At 44.8% G+C, this 14,355-nt stretch overlaps 1 protein-coding gene across 4 annotated transcripts in view; it reads left to right on the forward strand.

Moving 5' to 3' along the window:
* Nucleotides 1–14,355, forward strand: part of MCF2 (MCF.2 cell line derived transforming sequence) — a 60,787-nt gene that overhangs the window by 23,537 nt on the left and 22,895 nt on the right. For all 4 annotated transcript variants that reach the window (XR_003920898.2, XM_029997003.2, XM_029997004.2 and 1 more), the window contains 9 exons: nucleotides 2,764–2,883; nucleotides 3,985–4,101; nucleotides 5,895–6,044; nucleotides 8,882–9,006; nucleotides 9,483–9,597; nucleotides 9,963–10,082; nucleotides 11,264–11,455; nucleotides 12,902–13,093; nucleotides 13,244–13,415. Coding sequence is in view for 3 of the 4 variants with exons in the window: in XM_029997003.2 (XP_029852863.1) it covers nucleotides 2,764–2,883; nucleotides 3,985–4,101; nucleotides 5,895–6,044; nucleotides 8,882–9,006; nucleotides 9,483–9,597; nucleotides 9,963–10,082; nucleotides 11,264–11,455; nucleotides 12,902–13,093; nucleotides 13,244–13,415 (1,303 nt within the window). In the remaining variant the exon portion in view is untranslated. The remainder of the gene's footprint in view (nucleotides 1–2,763; nucleotides 2,884–3,984; nucleotides 4,102–5,894; nucleotides 6,045–8,881; nucleotides 9,007–9,482; nucleotides 9,598–9,962; nucleotides 10,083–11,263; nucleotides 11,456–12,901; nucleotides 13,094–13,243; nucleotides 13,416–14,355) is intronic.

Here is a 14,355-nt window from a genome sequence, read left to right on the forward strand (position 1 = left end):
AGAAGACATTCAAAGTCTGCAAATTCCCATGGGGTGGTAGGGTTTGGAGACCCAGGCCCTTCCTCCAGGGAGTCTGCTCTGTGCACGAAGGGTGCATGTCAAAAAGGACTTGAAGGAGTAGGAGAGGGCAAAGCAGACTCATTTCTGCTTGAAGTGCCGAACAGGGTTAAAGGGGACAGGGGATGGAGGGGGATAACGAGATAAGACCAAGGGAGGATGCGTCTCTGGCTGGTTGTTCTCAAAGATATTCCTGATGTGTTTTTCAGTAGGGCGTCAAGGTAGGATCCTAAAGTTCAGAGACCTGAACACACTGTTGTGTTTCTGAGCTGGAAACAGTGACTTTCCCCAAACTCTGTGGGACTTCACCATTGGATTCACCTACAATAGACTCATAACCATGCAGAAGGACCTAAAATTGCATCCTCTGAGCTCCTTTAAAGCATTGTAAGACCATTGCCATCACAAGGCTTTGGTTCAAGTCAGTTTGAGCTATTAACGCCAGGGGTGCAGGGCCTGTCTTGGAGCAAAAACATCCTATCCTTTGAGGTTTGCAGCTCGTGGTGGTTCCTTGGTGATATCTTTGAAACCTTGTCGGGGGATGCTACTGTTGTCCTGTCTGCAGAGAAGTGTCCACTGGGAAATGACCAGGATGTAAAATGAGGCAAACATGGACGTAAGGGTGGGCGTGAGGGAATGACGCACGATGGACTCACAGCTTTGCAGGGACGGGCACGACGTTGCCGTGAATGCAGACTGACAGGTCTCTTCCTGGGATGTCCTAGTGCTGGAGCATGAAGAGTGTCAAGGACTAGCCAGGTCGGCCAATAGGCCTGGAAAGAGCAATAGCGGCATTTACTGGGTCCAACGGAGAGCCAGAGCGGTGAGGTGGGAGAGGCAGCCAGCTTCTCTGGGATGCACTGGAGGATGAGTGTTGAGCTTGCCAGAGACTTTCCAGCGAAATATTAATGCTGTGAGTTTTCAGTTCATTCAAAATGTCTACAAGCCCGTGCCAGTTCTGGTGGTGCTTTCCTCAGTGAAGGTTTTCTGCATCCCAGGCAGAGATTCTTCTCAAAGTGAGGAACCACTCCAACTCCTCGGAGATACGCAGTAGCCTGTGGATGATTTTCTTTCTAGTAATATGGGAAGCTCGAGTTAAAAATCCTGAGCTGATCAGGGTCTCCGAGATGAGCTTCTCTTCAGAGCTGCGTCTAGTAGCTGGGCTGTTGGAGGGCCTGCCTGGGGTTGTCTTGCAGGAGAGCTGATCTTCCTTGTAGAGCTAATTAAATGGGCATTGAAGCAGGGAGCTGAACCTGGATCTTCTGCAGCCTCCCACCCACACGTTCTTGGGCAAGACCTGTCTCAGAGCTGCAAAGGTCTGGTGATTCCACGGCCAGGTTTAGACCTTTGTCCCATCTGCAGGTCTGATGGGGTTGGAAGTCGGTTCCGTGGGTGTCCCGCGGCTGTAGCCATCGCTGCGTGCCTGGGGCTGGCAGCCGTTTCAGAGACGTTGTATGCTAACCAGGTGCTGCGTAACAGAGGTGCAGTACCCAGGGCCTGGAGCCAGCGCAAACATCTCTGTTATTTAATGGTTTGCTCTTGTTTCTAACGCCAAATCTTTGTCCCTGGCACCATTCTTGTTGACTTCCAAAGGGTACGAATTTGGCACTTCATTCACATCACTTTCTCTATTTTTTTTCTGCTCCTACTTAAAATAACGGCAGGTCAATATATTGAATTTATGTGGCTTATTTGATCCTAAAAGTCACTGTCCACTTCTGACTCGAGTTGTGGGCAATGGAAGCCACAACCTCTCCTTTCCTACACAAGAAAACATAGCAAATGAGTTACGATGCAGTTCATGGATGTTGGATCTCAACTGTAAATCACGGCTTTTTTGAACAACACTGATGCATGTTTATGGGAGTGATATTTGTTTTGAAGGCATAGATTAAATGTGCCCTGCAGTGCAAAATACCTAAACACGTTCATTACTCTCACCCTTGGTATAGATACTACTATCATGTTTCATGGAGGAGGATAATGTAAGGAGGAATATATGGAGAAATGTAACCTGGCCTGGCAGGATCTCAGAGTAAATCATATGTCTTAATTAACTCAATTCTTTGCATCATGCACTTATCCATAATTTAATGATATGACTTCTACTTTCTTAAAAATTCTTTTTCATTCTCAAGTATGCTTTTCACAGATCTATTTAAAAACACACCTGCCAACCATACGCTTGAAAAAAGGCTCCAGGAGCATAGACAGGAAATTCCCAATTCTTACCACAAATTAAATGTTGCCTGGTAATTACCAGGGACAAGAAGAGAATGCTTGATGCAGTTATGGGATGATTAGTGAGTTTGGCAATAAATTTTGCTTCCTCAATCTGTCTGTCATTCCTCTCGATGTTCCAGCCCTCTGTTCCCTGCTAAGTCGTAATTTTACTCCCCAAGTTATAATGCTGAACACGATATGTAGTATTAAAGTTTTTAATAAGTGGCCCCCCAAGGTGCGTGGCTGAACTCCTACCTGTTCCAAAGGGAAGTGGGACTGGACAATCCTGGTGCAGTTACGTCCCGTATCTCTAAACCACTTACAGTGTCTCCCTCCTGTTTTGAAAATAAGAAAAGGCTATCAGGGGCAATCAGAAAAAAAAATACTAAGATCTGAACGAGTTCCCCTCTTTTCAAGGCGTTGGAAAGCCATTGTGGGACCTGCCATGTCCCCCGGTTGAATGGCATCTCTCTTTCCTTGCAGGCATCTTTCCCAGGGAACCTGCACTTAGTGATGGTTCTTCGTCCCACGGGGTTTTTCCAGCGCACCTTCACTGACATTGGATTTCGGTTCAGCCAGGAGGATTTTCTGCTCAAGTTACCGGTACGAGCGTGCAGAGACGTTGTGCCTGTGTGTGATCGGAGTGCTGCCCGCGCACCTCGGGTCGGGGAGTGACAGCGTCCCACTCGGCAGGCACCCGTGTGAAGAGCAACTGGAGTGTCTCTGCCAGAAATGCCCTTTTTCCACCAAATCTCTCCCCACCAAATCTCTCCTGTAGCATTTTTCAGCTCCCTTGTGCACAGTTTTCTCCCCACAGAGCATGTCTGTGGTAGGGGGTGGTGGGCTTCTCAGCCTGTTCTCATCCCCCATATAGGCTGCCTGCTTCTGTGGAGGATAAAACCATGCTCAGCAATTTATTTAATGTCTGAAAAGTCAAAAGACATGTCTAGTGAAGCTTTTGCTATGAATTCCACCCATAATCACCATTTTCATCTCAGTGTAAACTCCATACCAATATCATGTTGGTATTTGTTTCTAAAATAGCAGCTGAAATGGTTTTATATTCGCAAGTCAAAATTTCCAAGACTTCTAAAGCCACCTTGATTGTAGGACATAATGAGAATAATTAAGAGAAGAAAAGTACATTTATGGAATCTAACTAAGGTTGACGCAATTACAAATGCACAAAACAAACCAATGTTTTCCGTGAGGAAATAATGATTTTCACAAACTTTGCATTTGTCGCTCTTAAATGATTGTCATTTGCATAGTTGTGAAAATTCCTGGCGTATCCCAGGGCAGATCAAGACAACAAAAACTCATGAGTATATATTTACGTGAAATTGGCCAATGCTTCATAACATTAAAATGTACATATTTTTTTCCAGATTACTGGTCATCCCTTGCAAAATCCTGCATTACTTTTGCTTTCAGCTCTGTTCTGCAGTCAGATACTGCAGCATCTCACTGTGCTTTGCATTTAAGGAAGAAAGCACCTGGGAGATCAAGGTTGGCTTACAAAAATGGTCAAATACATCAAATAAAAGCCATGTTAAGCCATAAGCCTAAGAAGAAAGCCATGCTGTAGAACAACATTTATAGCAAACCCCATCTTTAGATACATGAAAGGTTTGTAGGCTTGATCTGTGTATGACTTGGGTAGAAGCGATGATCAACCCGCTAACAGTGTCGCCTTGTTTGTAGGTTGTTATGCTGAGCTCGGTTAGCGACCTGCTGACATACATTGATGAACAGCAATTAACCCCGGAGTTTGGAGGCACCCTGGAGTACTGCCACAGCGAGTGGGTCATCTTCAGGACTGTACGTACCGGGGCTGAGCACTGGGCTCTTGGGTGTTTGGGATCGATTGAGGAAGGTTGGAAGGTTTTCGGTAAGGCAATGATGAGCAATGGGTAGCTGAAAGTAACCCCCGAAGCCAATTACATTTGCAAAGGAGTCAGGTGGCATTAGGCACTTGATGGGTTTATAAGGGAATTGGATGATTAACTCCCTCAGGCTCCTTTTGAAACTGCTTCCGAAAGATCTGTCTTCTTAAGTCTTTATTAAAATTCCCTTAATGGTAGATACAAAGTAAGCTTTTTTTTTTTTTTTTATAATGGTTGCTTCATGTGATTAATATCACAAATGTGTTTGGGAACCAGGGCAATGAGACTGCTTTCTGCATACTGACCAAATGCAGAGAATTCAGAAAATTTCCTTTTTTTTTTTTCTTTGCAAGAATTTTCCTTTAATGTTGCCAGAAATCAGGCATTTAATTCCCTGAGCTGTGCCTTGCCGTGTGTTCCTATGCTTCCTGTACACTCTTAGTTTTCAGTGGGACTTTGTCTCCCAGATTAATGGCAGGTTGGATTCCCAGTTACCTTCCCAACAAATCAAAGCACTAATGAAAAATGTACCAGACATCCTAGTGCCCCTTGTTATGCAACATTATCCACACCAGCAGATACGGAGCTCAGTATAAAGGCAAAAGCAAAAGGCATTGTAGCTGGAATAGCTTAAGCTGTTGCTTGTGCCATTAACTTTGTGCCAGTTTACACTGATGCACTGCCAAATTAATGAATTTTTTAAATTTTTGGCTCTTAGTTTTGTTCTTTTGTATGGTGTGTTAAAGCGATAACAGTATAGCTCTCACACTTGGAGACAAAAATGACAAAATGAATGACAAAAAAAGTTAATCTAAGAAAAGGATAGTTTCTAGACCATAGCTGCATATGGTAGATAAGTGTCCATATGAAAAACCTCTCTCAAAATTCCCTTGTAATGTGCTCATAAAACATTTTCTGAAATTTCCATGGAAAATATATGCTGTTTAAAGAAAATACAAATGCAGTCAGTTACATTTGAGTTTATTACCCCATTCTCAAAAGCAGAGCTGGAGCTGTGAGCAGGGCCTGGAGACCCCCACCTTGCCCCGTGGTGTAGGAGCCGTCTGGCATCCAGAGCTCCCGCTGGCTGGCTGGGATGTGCTGGGGAGGTACCAACACCACTCATTTCCATCCCACTCTCTCCAGTTTGTCTCCGGCATGCTGTTTGGCTCCCTCCCTCGTCCTCCTGGTGAAGCTGTGGGTGAGGTGGCCATGGTGCCAGACTGCCTTGTAACCCACCCTTTGGGCTTGCAAAGCTAGAAACATCCAACATCAAGAAACCAAATACAACTCCAAAGCCCTACTGCCTGCAGGTGGTTCCCAGTGGGAGTTAACCAGAGGAGAAGAATAATAGGAGAGGAATTACAGGAATTTGCGAGATGGATCCTATAGTGGCTTCTGCTGTAGATCTCCAATATGTAATCGGAAAAAATGTCAGAGTGCACAAGAACAGGCAGCAGAAGACAAAGCGTGCCCAATACTATCCTTATTTAAGTCCTTGTTAGGGACTGAGATGGCACTAAAAGCCACCTGGCCATGTGTTGGTGGCCACTAGCTAATGCACCGCAGCACACATCAGCTCCGTCTGTAGTGGACATCCCACCCACCTCTCTCAGAGCAAGCTGTTAGGCTCCCCTGCAGATCTCAGCCTTGGCTCTTCACATACTCTTAGTGAGCTGTAGGAATACCCTGAATCCTAAGCCGATTGCAATTATCGTCTCCCACCAGGCAATAGAGAGTTTTGCACTAACAGTGAAGGAAATTGCCCAGATGTTACAATCCTTTGGCACGGAGCTGGCAGAGACCGAGCTACCGGACGACATGTATTCAATCGAGCGCATCCTGGCCCTGCGCACGGAAAAGTACTACCAGCTCAAGGTATGTCTCAGCAGCAACTCTGCTGCGTGTTTCCAGCCCCTGTTTGCGCAGCAAGATGGGATTTCTGGGGTTTGACTGCCTGTTTGTTTGGTGCCCACTCCTCCTTCCCTCCCATGCATGTGTATGTGTTGACAGACACACAGCATGACTATTTCTGTATGTTACCCTTACGTTTGCCATCCACTCAAGCAAATTACCCTGCCAGCATCCAGCAAACTGTCTCAGCTGCCGCCTCCTTGCTGGCTGCAGAAGTTGGTGTCGACAGCGCGCTCCTCCCGTGGGCTTTGCCCGTCTCGCTGGCAGGAGCGCGGATGGGAGGCTTCGTCACCTGCGTGTTCGTGTCCCCGGTGGGATTCCCTCCACTTCACCCTTACGGCTGGAGGAAGCTGCACGCAAACATCATCAGCAGGTCTGGAGGGATGGTTTGTCCCCAGGTCCCTCTGCCTGATGCAGCTTCCCTGGCGGAACTTAAGGGAACTGTGCTGGGGAGCATCCAAGGTGAAGATTTTGTGTGAGCGCATGGTACAGAGCATTCATGATGTGATCCTTGTCTTCATGTAAGCCTTCATGTTTCGTCTTAAACAACATTTGTTTCTTTACTCTTTTAAGATATTTTTTCAACTATTTGTGATTGTGATTAATTTTATTATAGGAGTTAGTGGAAACTTTAGTGCAGCCAGCTGCTGCTATATCAAGCTGTTGTCTTTCCTGCTTCTGCATCTTTCTGGGGACAGCACAGGCCTGTCCCCAAACCCTCACTTCAGAACCGATTCCTGTGTTAATAGCCACGCTGCGTGGCTGAAGAATGAGCTCCTTTGCTTTGTGACAGGATTCGTTTACATAAGTCAAAGAAGTGTATCTATTTTCAATTATAATCATTTGTCATTCACATGACAGTGAGATCCCAGAAGGCTGCCTGTAAGAAATATGCGAAATGACATCCAAAGTATGCTGTGCGTAGGCATAAATGTAGGTGCGTATGTATAGAAAGTTATCTTTATAGATACTGCCAATAGTCCTTTATTTCTTCTTTGAAAATTAAGAGAGCTGTAGTATAAAACAGCAGGTACATATATTGCAATATGACTTACTAACTTAAAACTTCATGCTTAGGACTATAGCCAAAGCGTAGGGGGCAAATAGCAGCTACACGACGTAGTCCTGGATATAAACCAGTCAGTAATACACACTTTCCTCTGTGGAGAAATAAAACACCTCATGTGTTTTCATTTGCATATAAAGCACAGCAGCACTCAGTACAAGGCATCTGTTGCTTTTAATGTCTCATCTATTAATTTCAAATATAAAAACCACTCATTGGCTTTTGACTGAAATGGAGTCCGTTGGCTTTTTTCTTTTGTTCCTGCTAAGACCGTGAAAGATGAAAGCAGATGAGAAACTGCGCACAGATTGTGATGACAGCAAGACATGGGATCCTTGTCTCTCTCATGACAACCCCAAGATTGGTACAGCTGATTCCTGAATTCAGCTAATGAGTCGATCAGAATAATTTATGTAGCTGTGATACTGAACAGAAGCTGGTTGCAAACACAATGAAAAAATGACAGAAATTAATTGAACGGAGTAACTAAGAAATTAACCTCTTTGATATACTGAATGGGAAAAAATCAAGTTAACACCTGTTTGACAGTCGGGCTACTTTGTCATACGTATAATGAAAGGCTTTGACTCAAAAGGGGAATGCAGGGCTCTGGAGAGTGAGATGTAAGAGGATGAAATAACAGCCACCTGCGATTCAAAGCATGCTGCATAATTCCTCTTCCCTTTTGAGTCTGCTGGATGTGGTAGTATCAAAAGGAGATGGAGTTTTTGCCTTGTGGTCATCTTCCATGATGCAAACTGGCAGTGGACGCTTTGTGCGTGGGAGAGGAGAAGCTCCTGCAGCCTTGTCCTTCTGCTCCTGGGCTGCCACCCTGAAGATGCTATTATGTTTAGGTTGCTGTGAGCTATCTGGGGCAGGCAGATGTTTAAGCAAGTCTGTGCTTTCTGAATCTTCTCCCTAAAGTGGTTTTGCCGTTGTTTCTCTTGCAGTAGAAATCTGGCCATCTCCTAGGATGGGCTCTGACTCCTCCAGGAGCTGGCTTTCCAATGGAGCCATGCACAGGTCTCTCCTTCAGGGCTTCTTCCAGCTCGGTTCATCAGCCACATCTGTTTTCTCCTTCTCACCTCTGTGTTTGGTCTCTTTTTTTCTGAAAATAATTGGCTAAATGCATCTGTTTGCTTTGGTGCTGAGCCCAACAACACAGCACAAAGCACCTCAGCTGATGCTAATGAACACACCAAGGGTTTACATTTTCCCTAAGTGGAGGCTACATTGAAAGTGCTGACTTACCTCTATACGTAGAGGCTCTAGTAAGTGGTGCCACACGGTCTCAGTCCCGGCTTTGTCCCGCTATGGGATGCTCTTCCTACAACCTCCTGTGATGACCTTGATGGAGCAGCACAGCCTCCAAGCTGCAGAAATACTTGTTTGAATACAGGAACTTGTAGATAGATATCTAATACAAACCTGCCTGCTCGCCAAGAGCGACCTGTGGTAGTGCGGTCCTCCTGCCTCTGGAATCATTTTGTGGCCTGATGTTTTCATGCATGCCAGTTTCCACCCAGCCTGGTGACCGGTCCGTGGTTCAGTTTCCTCCAGCTCCAGGGGCTAACCCCACGTTAGGGGGGTTAAAACATCAGCTGGGAGCCCTTTTTGGTCTGATGGATACTGATGCTTCATTTCATACAGGGAAACTGAGGCAGGAGAAACACAAAATGACTTAGCCCTAGCTCACAAAAAGTGGCCTGAATCAGAAATGTTTTGCATTATACAGGAAGATATTACAGCAGTCACAAAAGAGGGAAACTTGCTTCTGAGCAGTTTTGAAGAGCCCGTCTCTGGGGAGTGCAGTCAGGACCAACACCGCGAGAGGCCTGGGGACTGGGAGACTGTGAATCGGTGAGTGCACCTAATTTGCCTGATTTTTGAGTGGAAACACTCAAGTTATTTAAGCGTAGATGCGTTGTTTAGGTCACCTAACAAACAGGTAAAGACAAAGATACCAGAGTTTTGCTCCAGACCCATCAAATTGCTGGGTGACTTCTGTCAAACAACTTTGACCTGCTCTTTATTTTTTTCCCCCACTGATACAACGAGGCTGTGCAGCAGATGCAGGGTTCTCCCATGCCAGGCTCCCAGGTATTATTCAGATAAATGGAGATAGCAACAACTGCTTCATACAGGTGCTGTCATCTGCAGTGGTGATTTCATGAAAATTCTCTCTGAGATCTTCACAAATCATGTATACATGTCCATTGACTTCTCCTGAGAGCTTGGGTCCAGAAGACCTGAATAGGTGATCTCTAGGGCTTGTCCATCTCTGCTTGTCCTCTATTTGCAAATTGTTCCAATCCTGTCCTCCTTCTGTGCTCAAGGTTACTTGGTCAGCTGCATGAGATGGAGACTGCTTTTGATGGCTTCTGGGAAAAACATCAGTTAAAAATGGAGCAATATTTACAACTGTGGAAGTTTGAGCAAAGTTTTCAAGAGGTATGATCAGATGCACTTCTGTTGGCAGAAGGAAGAGTTGGAGACAAAAAGGAGGGGAGAGAAGTTTTTATGCTTTTCATTTTGAGAGTGCTTAATTTATGCTGCTGTTTCTTGACTCTGGCAGGGCTAGCTAGCTTGGGGAGACCACTGTGCTTCCTCATTCAGAGCTAATTTAGGTATCACTGCCCTGCAGTCGCATAGATTTTGCTGATAGAAGCATCTCTGAATTTAGAAATTAGTTCTTGGACACTAGTTTTATTATTGAATTTAGCAGTCTTAGCTAAAGTGTGATTAATGTTGGTCTAAGAATGATTTTCTGCCTGTGCTTTGTATCCTTTTGCAGCAGTCTTCTTCTTTGTGTCTAGGTCAAGAATGCCATTGAATTTTTAATGAGTCAGCAAGCAGAGCTGCCCGACACTGGCGACAGTGTCCCCCAAGTAAAACAGAGGCTCAAGGACTTGGGTCATTTCGATGGTATGGCTCAGGTGAGATAATCTTTCACAGAAAGAGGCACTAATGAAACACAAGAGACACATTCTGTATTTGTGGTAGGGGGTGTTTTCTGAAATTACCTGGTTCTGGTGTAATTAGTTGGTAAGTGGCTGCACAAAAGGATTGATTTCATGTCTTTGCTCTGCACAGCAACACTGTGATCACTCTGAAAGCCAGGAACAGGGTATTTAATTATCATAGTTAAAATAAATTGCTGAGCCACCATGAAAATCCAGAACAGATAAATGTCTGAACATAGGGGAGGCGTGGGAGTTAATGAGCTGGAAGAAGAATTATTTATATGTTAAGTAAGTGCTTTAGCGGTGCTAATAGGCAGAGACTTGTTACCAGGCACATGGAGAGGCAAAAAACTTGCTATCTTGACGTGTCTGTCATTTGAACGTAACATATGGGTGAAGACTAAGAGATGTAGGGGAAAGAAGAGTGAAGAGAGATGATTCACGGGAGCCCAGCTGAGGATGTGACTTCTGTAAAGGGATGTGCTTGGCAAGTGGGCCAGGGTCAGTGGAGAAATCCTGATGGATCTGGACACAACCCCCAGAGGCTTCTTTGAAAATAAGAGTCCTAAGGGAAAGGTCTAAGGCTTTTTGGCCATTTGAAAGAAATATTTGTGGAGAGAGGGAGGAGGAACAAAAGGCCAGGCAGACAGGGTGCAACAGGGAAGCAGTCCCAGCAGAAAGCCAATCCTGGAGAAGACGTAACCATTACACTGACCAAGATGTGCAGACAAGATAGCATGTTCTTTGCATCAAGCTTTGCTGCAGAGGGCCTGGTTTGTTTTCACTTAACTGCTCAAATTCCCTTTCATGCTTATAAGCATAGTGTGCCTAAACGGGACATCAGCTGCATTTTTTTTTTAGAGTGCAGTTCCTGGAGACGGCAGCAATATGTTGCCAGCAGCCGTTCACAGCATTGCTAGTTTGGTGAAATACTGTTTTCTTCTTCATCTTCTTTTTGGATAGCAAAAGGTTTTTTTCCCAGATGATGGGTGCCATTTTATCCTGCTTAAGCCACCCATTCTGCCTACTCCTAATGGCAGTCATCTCCCTGTGTACCTGAAATCTGGTAAGATGAGAAAGTGCATGTTGTTATATGTAGATATTTTGGCCTTATTTCAGCAAGCGTGCAATCCATTCTTTTTCTTTCGCTGAAGGATCTGATAGGGAAGGCTCAGGTGGTGATACTACACGGACACCAGCTAGCAGCAAATCATCACTACGCACTCAACTTAATCTGCCAGCAATGCAATGAGCTGCGGCACCATTCTGATGTCTTGTCTGATGAGATCAAAAGGAAGCAGATGCGACTGCAGAAGACCTTGGATCTTCATACCCGCCTTCAGCAGGTAGAGTTCAGAGACACAGTGCCTTGAGAAGCAGATAGTTAGCTTCTCCATGGGGTTAGCCTCTCCACTTCTTAGCTGGAAGCATCTCAAATTTGCAGCTTTGCTTCAGCGGTATGTGGAAGGAAAGTGTTCCCCAGAGGCTGGAGGAGTGCTTCACCCCTTACTTAGCTGGTTAGGTTAGCAAACAGATATCTGCTGGTGCTCTGAACAGTCAGCAGAAAGAAGTGGGCATCTCCAGGGGGCAATTCAGAACACTGAAGTTCAGCTGCTGCTGTTGCTTATGCTTTCATGCTGCATCCATGTATTAATTGACTTTTGAGGTTTTCATACCCAGTGCAATAGAGGCAAAGCATTCAGATAAACTCTAGGCCTTTTTTGTTAGCGATTTATTAAGAATGAACATAGCTGACTGTAAAATAAGGCGACAGATTGGTAGATAGGCGCAGCTGCTGTGTCCTAGCATGGAAGTGGAGTCCTGTGGCTCCAACGCTCTTTGATATCTTAATCAGCATCAAAAATTCATTTAGGGAAATTCACGCTAATTAGGCCAGAAGGCACGCGACTGTAATATGCTTGAGACCATTAAGAGAAGCAGCGAAGTTTGACCCTGTCCCATTTCACTGTTTTGGGGGATTAGGGAACTTGTTGTTTTTCTCTGTGTGCTCCACTTCAATATTGCATTCATCCGTGGGGATGGACCATTCCTCGGCAGCCTCTCAGCTGCAGGGCAGGGTCTTCTCCCGGGCTCCTTGCAGTCCTGGTTGGTGCTAGTGGTCTAGCCCATGGGCTCTGCTGGAGCACACCGTGGTCCTGCTCTCCACAGCCTTCCCGCTCCCACCACTGGAAGTCCTCTGTCGTTCTTGGCTGCAGCATCTTCTCACGCCTGCGCACACCACAGCGTGTGAGTGCCAGCTGAACACCAGCCTGGCGTTCACCTATTACCTATGCATGTTAAATGTCGAACTTGAAACTGCAATTTAAAGTCCTTATTTTGTTTAAAAACATGAATTCAATTACTTGGATCATTCCTCGCAGTTCAGGTCTGCACTGAGCCAGGCCTTTATCTCGAGAAACCCACCTGTCTCATTGTAAACTCTGTAGTGCCCCCTTCAGCTTTCCGAGTTGGATAAATAAAGATCTGCTTATCATTTGGTTCAACTATGCACTAAATAGTACTTCTGTGTCAGTTATACCACTGGTTTTATGCAGGTGCAAGTAGGAGCTCAACTTGGCTGGGTGTGTTGAGGACTGCAGTCACCCTCCAGAAAAAATGTGACCTTTCTACTTTCTAATCAAAATGCAATAGCTGCTGAGGTCTTTAGGAATACTGATTAGCTCCATGTTGAAAATACAGATCCGGTAAACGATATTCCTCATGGGAACCTTGATGTAGTAGGGGTGCCGCTGACGGTCTCGCTCCCTGTATTTGCTCCGTGCTGTCACCAGGCTCTGCAGTGCTGCGATGAAGGAGCCTACCTGCTCGCCAACCAGCAGATGGATAAGTGCCAGTCTAAAGAAGGCGCTCAGAAAGCTCTCCAGGACATAGAACGATTTCTTGAAAGCTCTTCAGCCTACTTAAACTATGATCCCCAAGCCCTACACTACGATTTTGAGTCGGTCTTAACATCTGAATTGAAGGTAGGCAACCCCTCCAGTTCCTTGTTACACAAGTAAAAAGCAAGATCGAACTGTGTTGCGGTGTTGTCAGCTTTATAGTCCTCTGTTTTGGGTCAAAGTGCAAAATAATGGTAGTTATTTGATCACGGGAGTCTTTTTCACTCTCTGCAGTGCCAGATACAGTCAGTGCAGGTCAAGCTCGAAAACGTTCGAAGCATGTTTGAGAATCGGCAGTCTTGCTTCAAGAAGCTGTTGGATAAACACGTGCGGCCTGTCCAATTAGTAGCCCCTCGGCCAGAAAATCCACCGAGATCAAAATCACCATTATTCTCTCCTAAACATGGTAAAATATTTTAAGTTTGTGGTATTTTCAGGTGATAATTTTGCTTTGAGGCAGGAAGAGTAAGGCTAAAGATGGTTTTGAGAAACCAGCTAAAACTTGCTGGCTGATACAGAGTTGTTGTATAATGCTAAATGTATAAGAGATGATTTATGATCTTTCCAATTTTTGTGTCTCGCTTCCCATACCTGTGTGAAGAATGGGACTGGTTGCTCGGTATTTATTTTCACTTCCTACTCAGTGAAAAAAGGGAGCCCAAACAGCGCATACTTCCAGTTCTGCTTTACTAGCATCCTACTGGGCTGAAAACTGGTGAATTAGTACGACAGGGAAAAAGGGCAAGGTTTATAAATTTATTAGCATACCTATTCTCTGTGGCTCTCTTGAGCTGGAACTGACATAAAGTTAGAGTGATGTTTGCAAAAGAGATTGGAGAAATGAGGACCTCAAATCTCATGTACAGAAATGAGCTGGATGCTTAATTCCCTTTGATTCCTTGAGGAGGTCTTCCCTAAATCCCAACTGTGGAATAATTAATGCCCATAAAGGTACAAATTCTGGTTGAACTGAGGTCACTGAATGTTCTGCCCTGCTTTTGGTAATGGGATGTGGCACAGTGTTAGCTTTAAATGGTAACATTAAAACTTTCATCCTTGGCAACCCTGTATGTATCAGAATTAAAAAGTATTCCAAAGTAACGTCCATGTATTTTCAACTAGGCACATGCTGTTATGGGGGTATATTAAATTCAGTGATCTGACTGCATAAAGCAATTAAACATTTGTGTTTTAACACAAATTTTTTATAATAAACTAATGAATATTTGTTATGGTGAATTGTAGCCGGTGTCATACAAACAGTAAAAGTGGCTCCAGTTCAGGGAGTGACTAATGTAAATAGCCAGCCTAGCGGAGGGATGGGAATGAAGCTAGATGCAGTGAGG

Source organism: Aquila chrysaetos, chromosome 21, assembly GCF_900496995.4.
Source record: "Aquila chrysaetos chrysaetos chromosome 21, bAquChr1.4, whole genome shotgun sequence".
In the NCBI taxonomy this organism is placed as follows: domain Eukaryota; kingdom Metazoa; phylum Chordata; class Aves; order Accipitriformes; family Accipitridae; genus Aquila; species Aquila chrysaetos.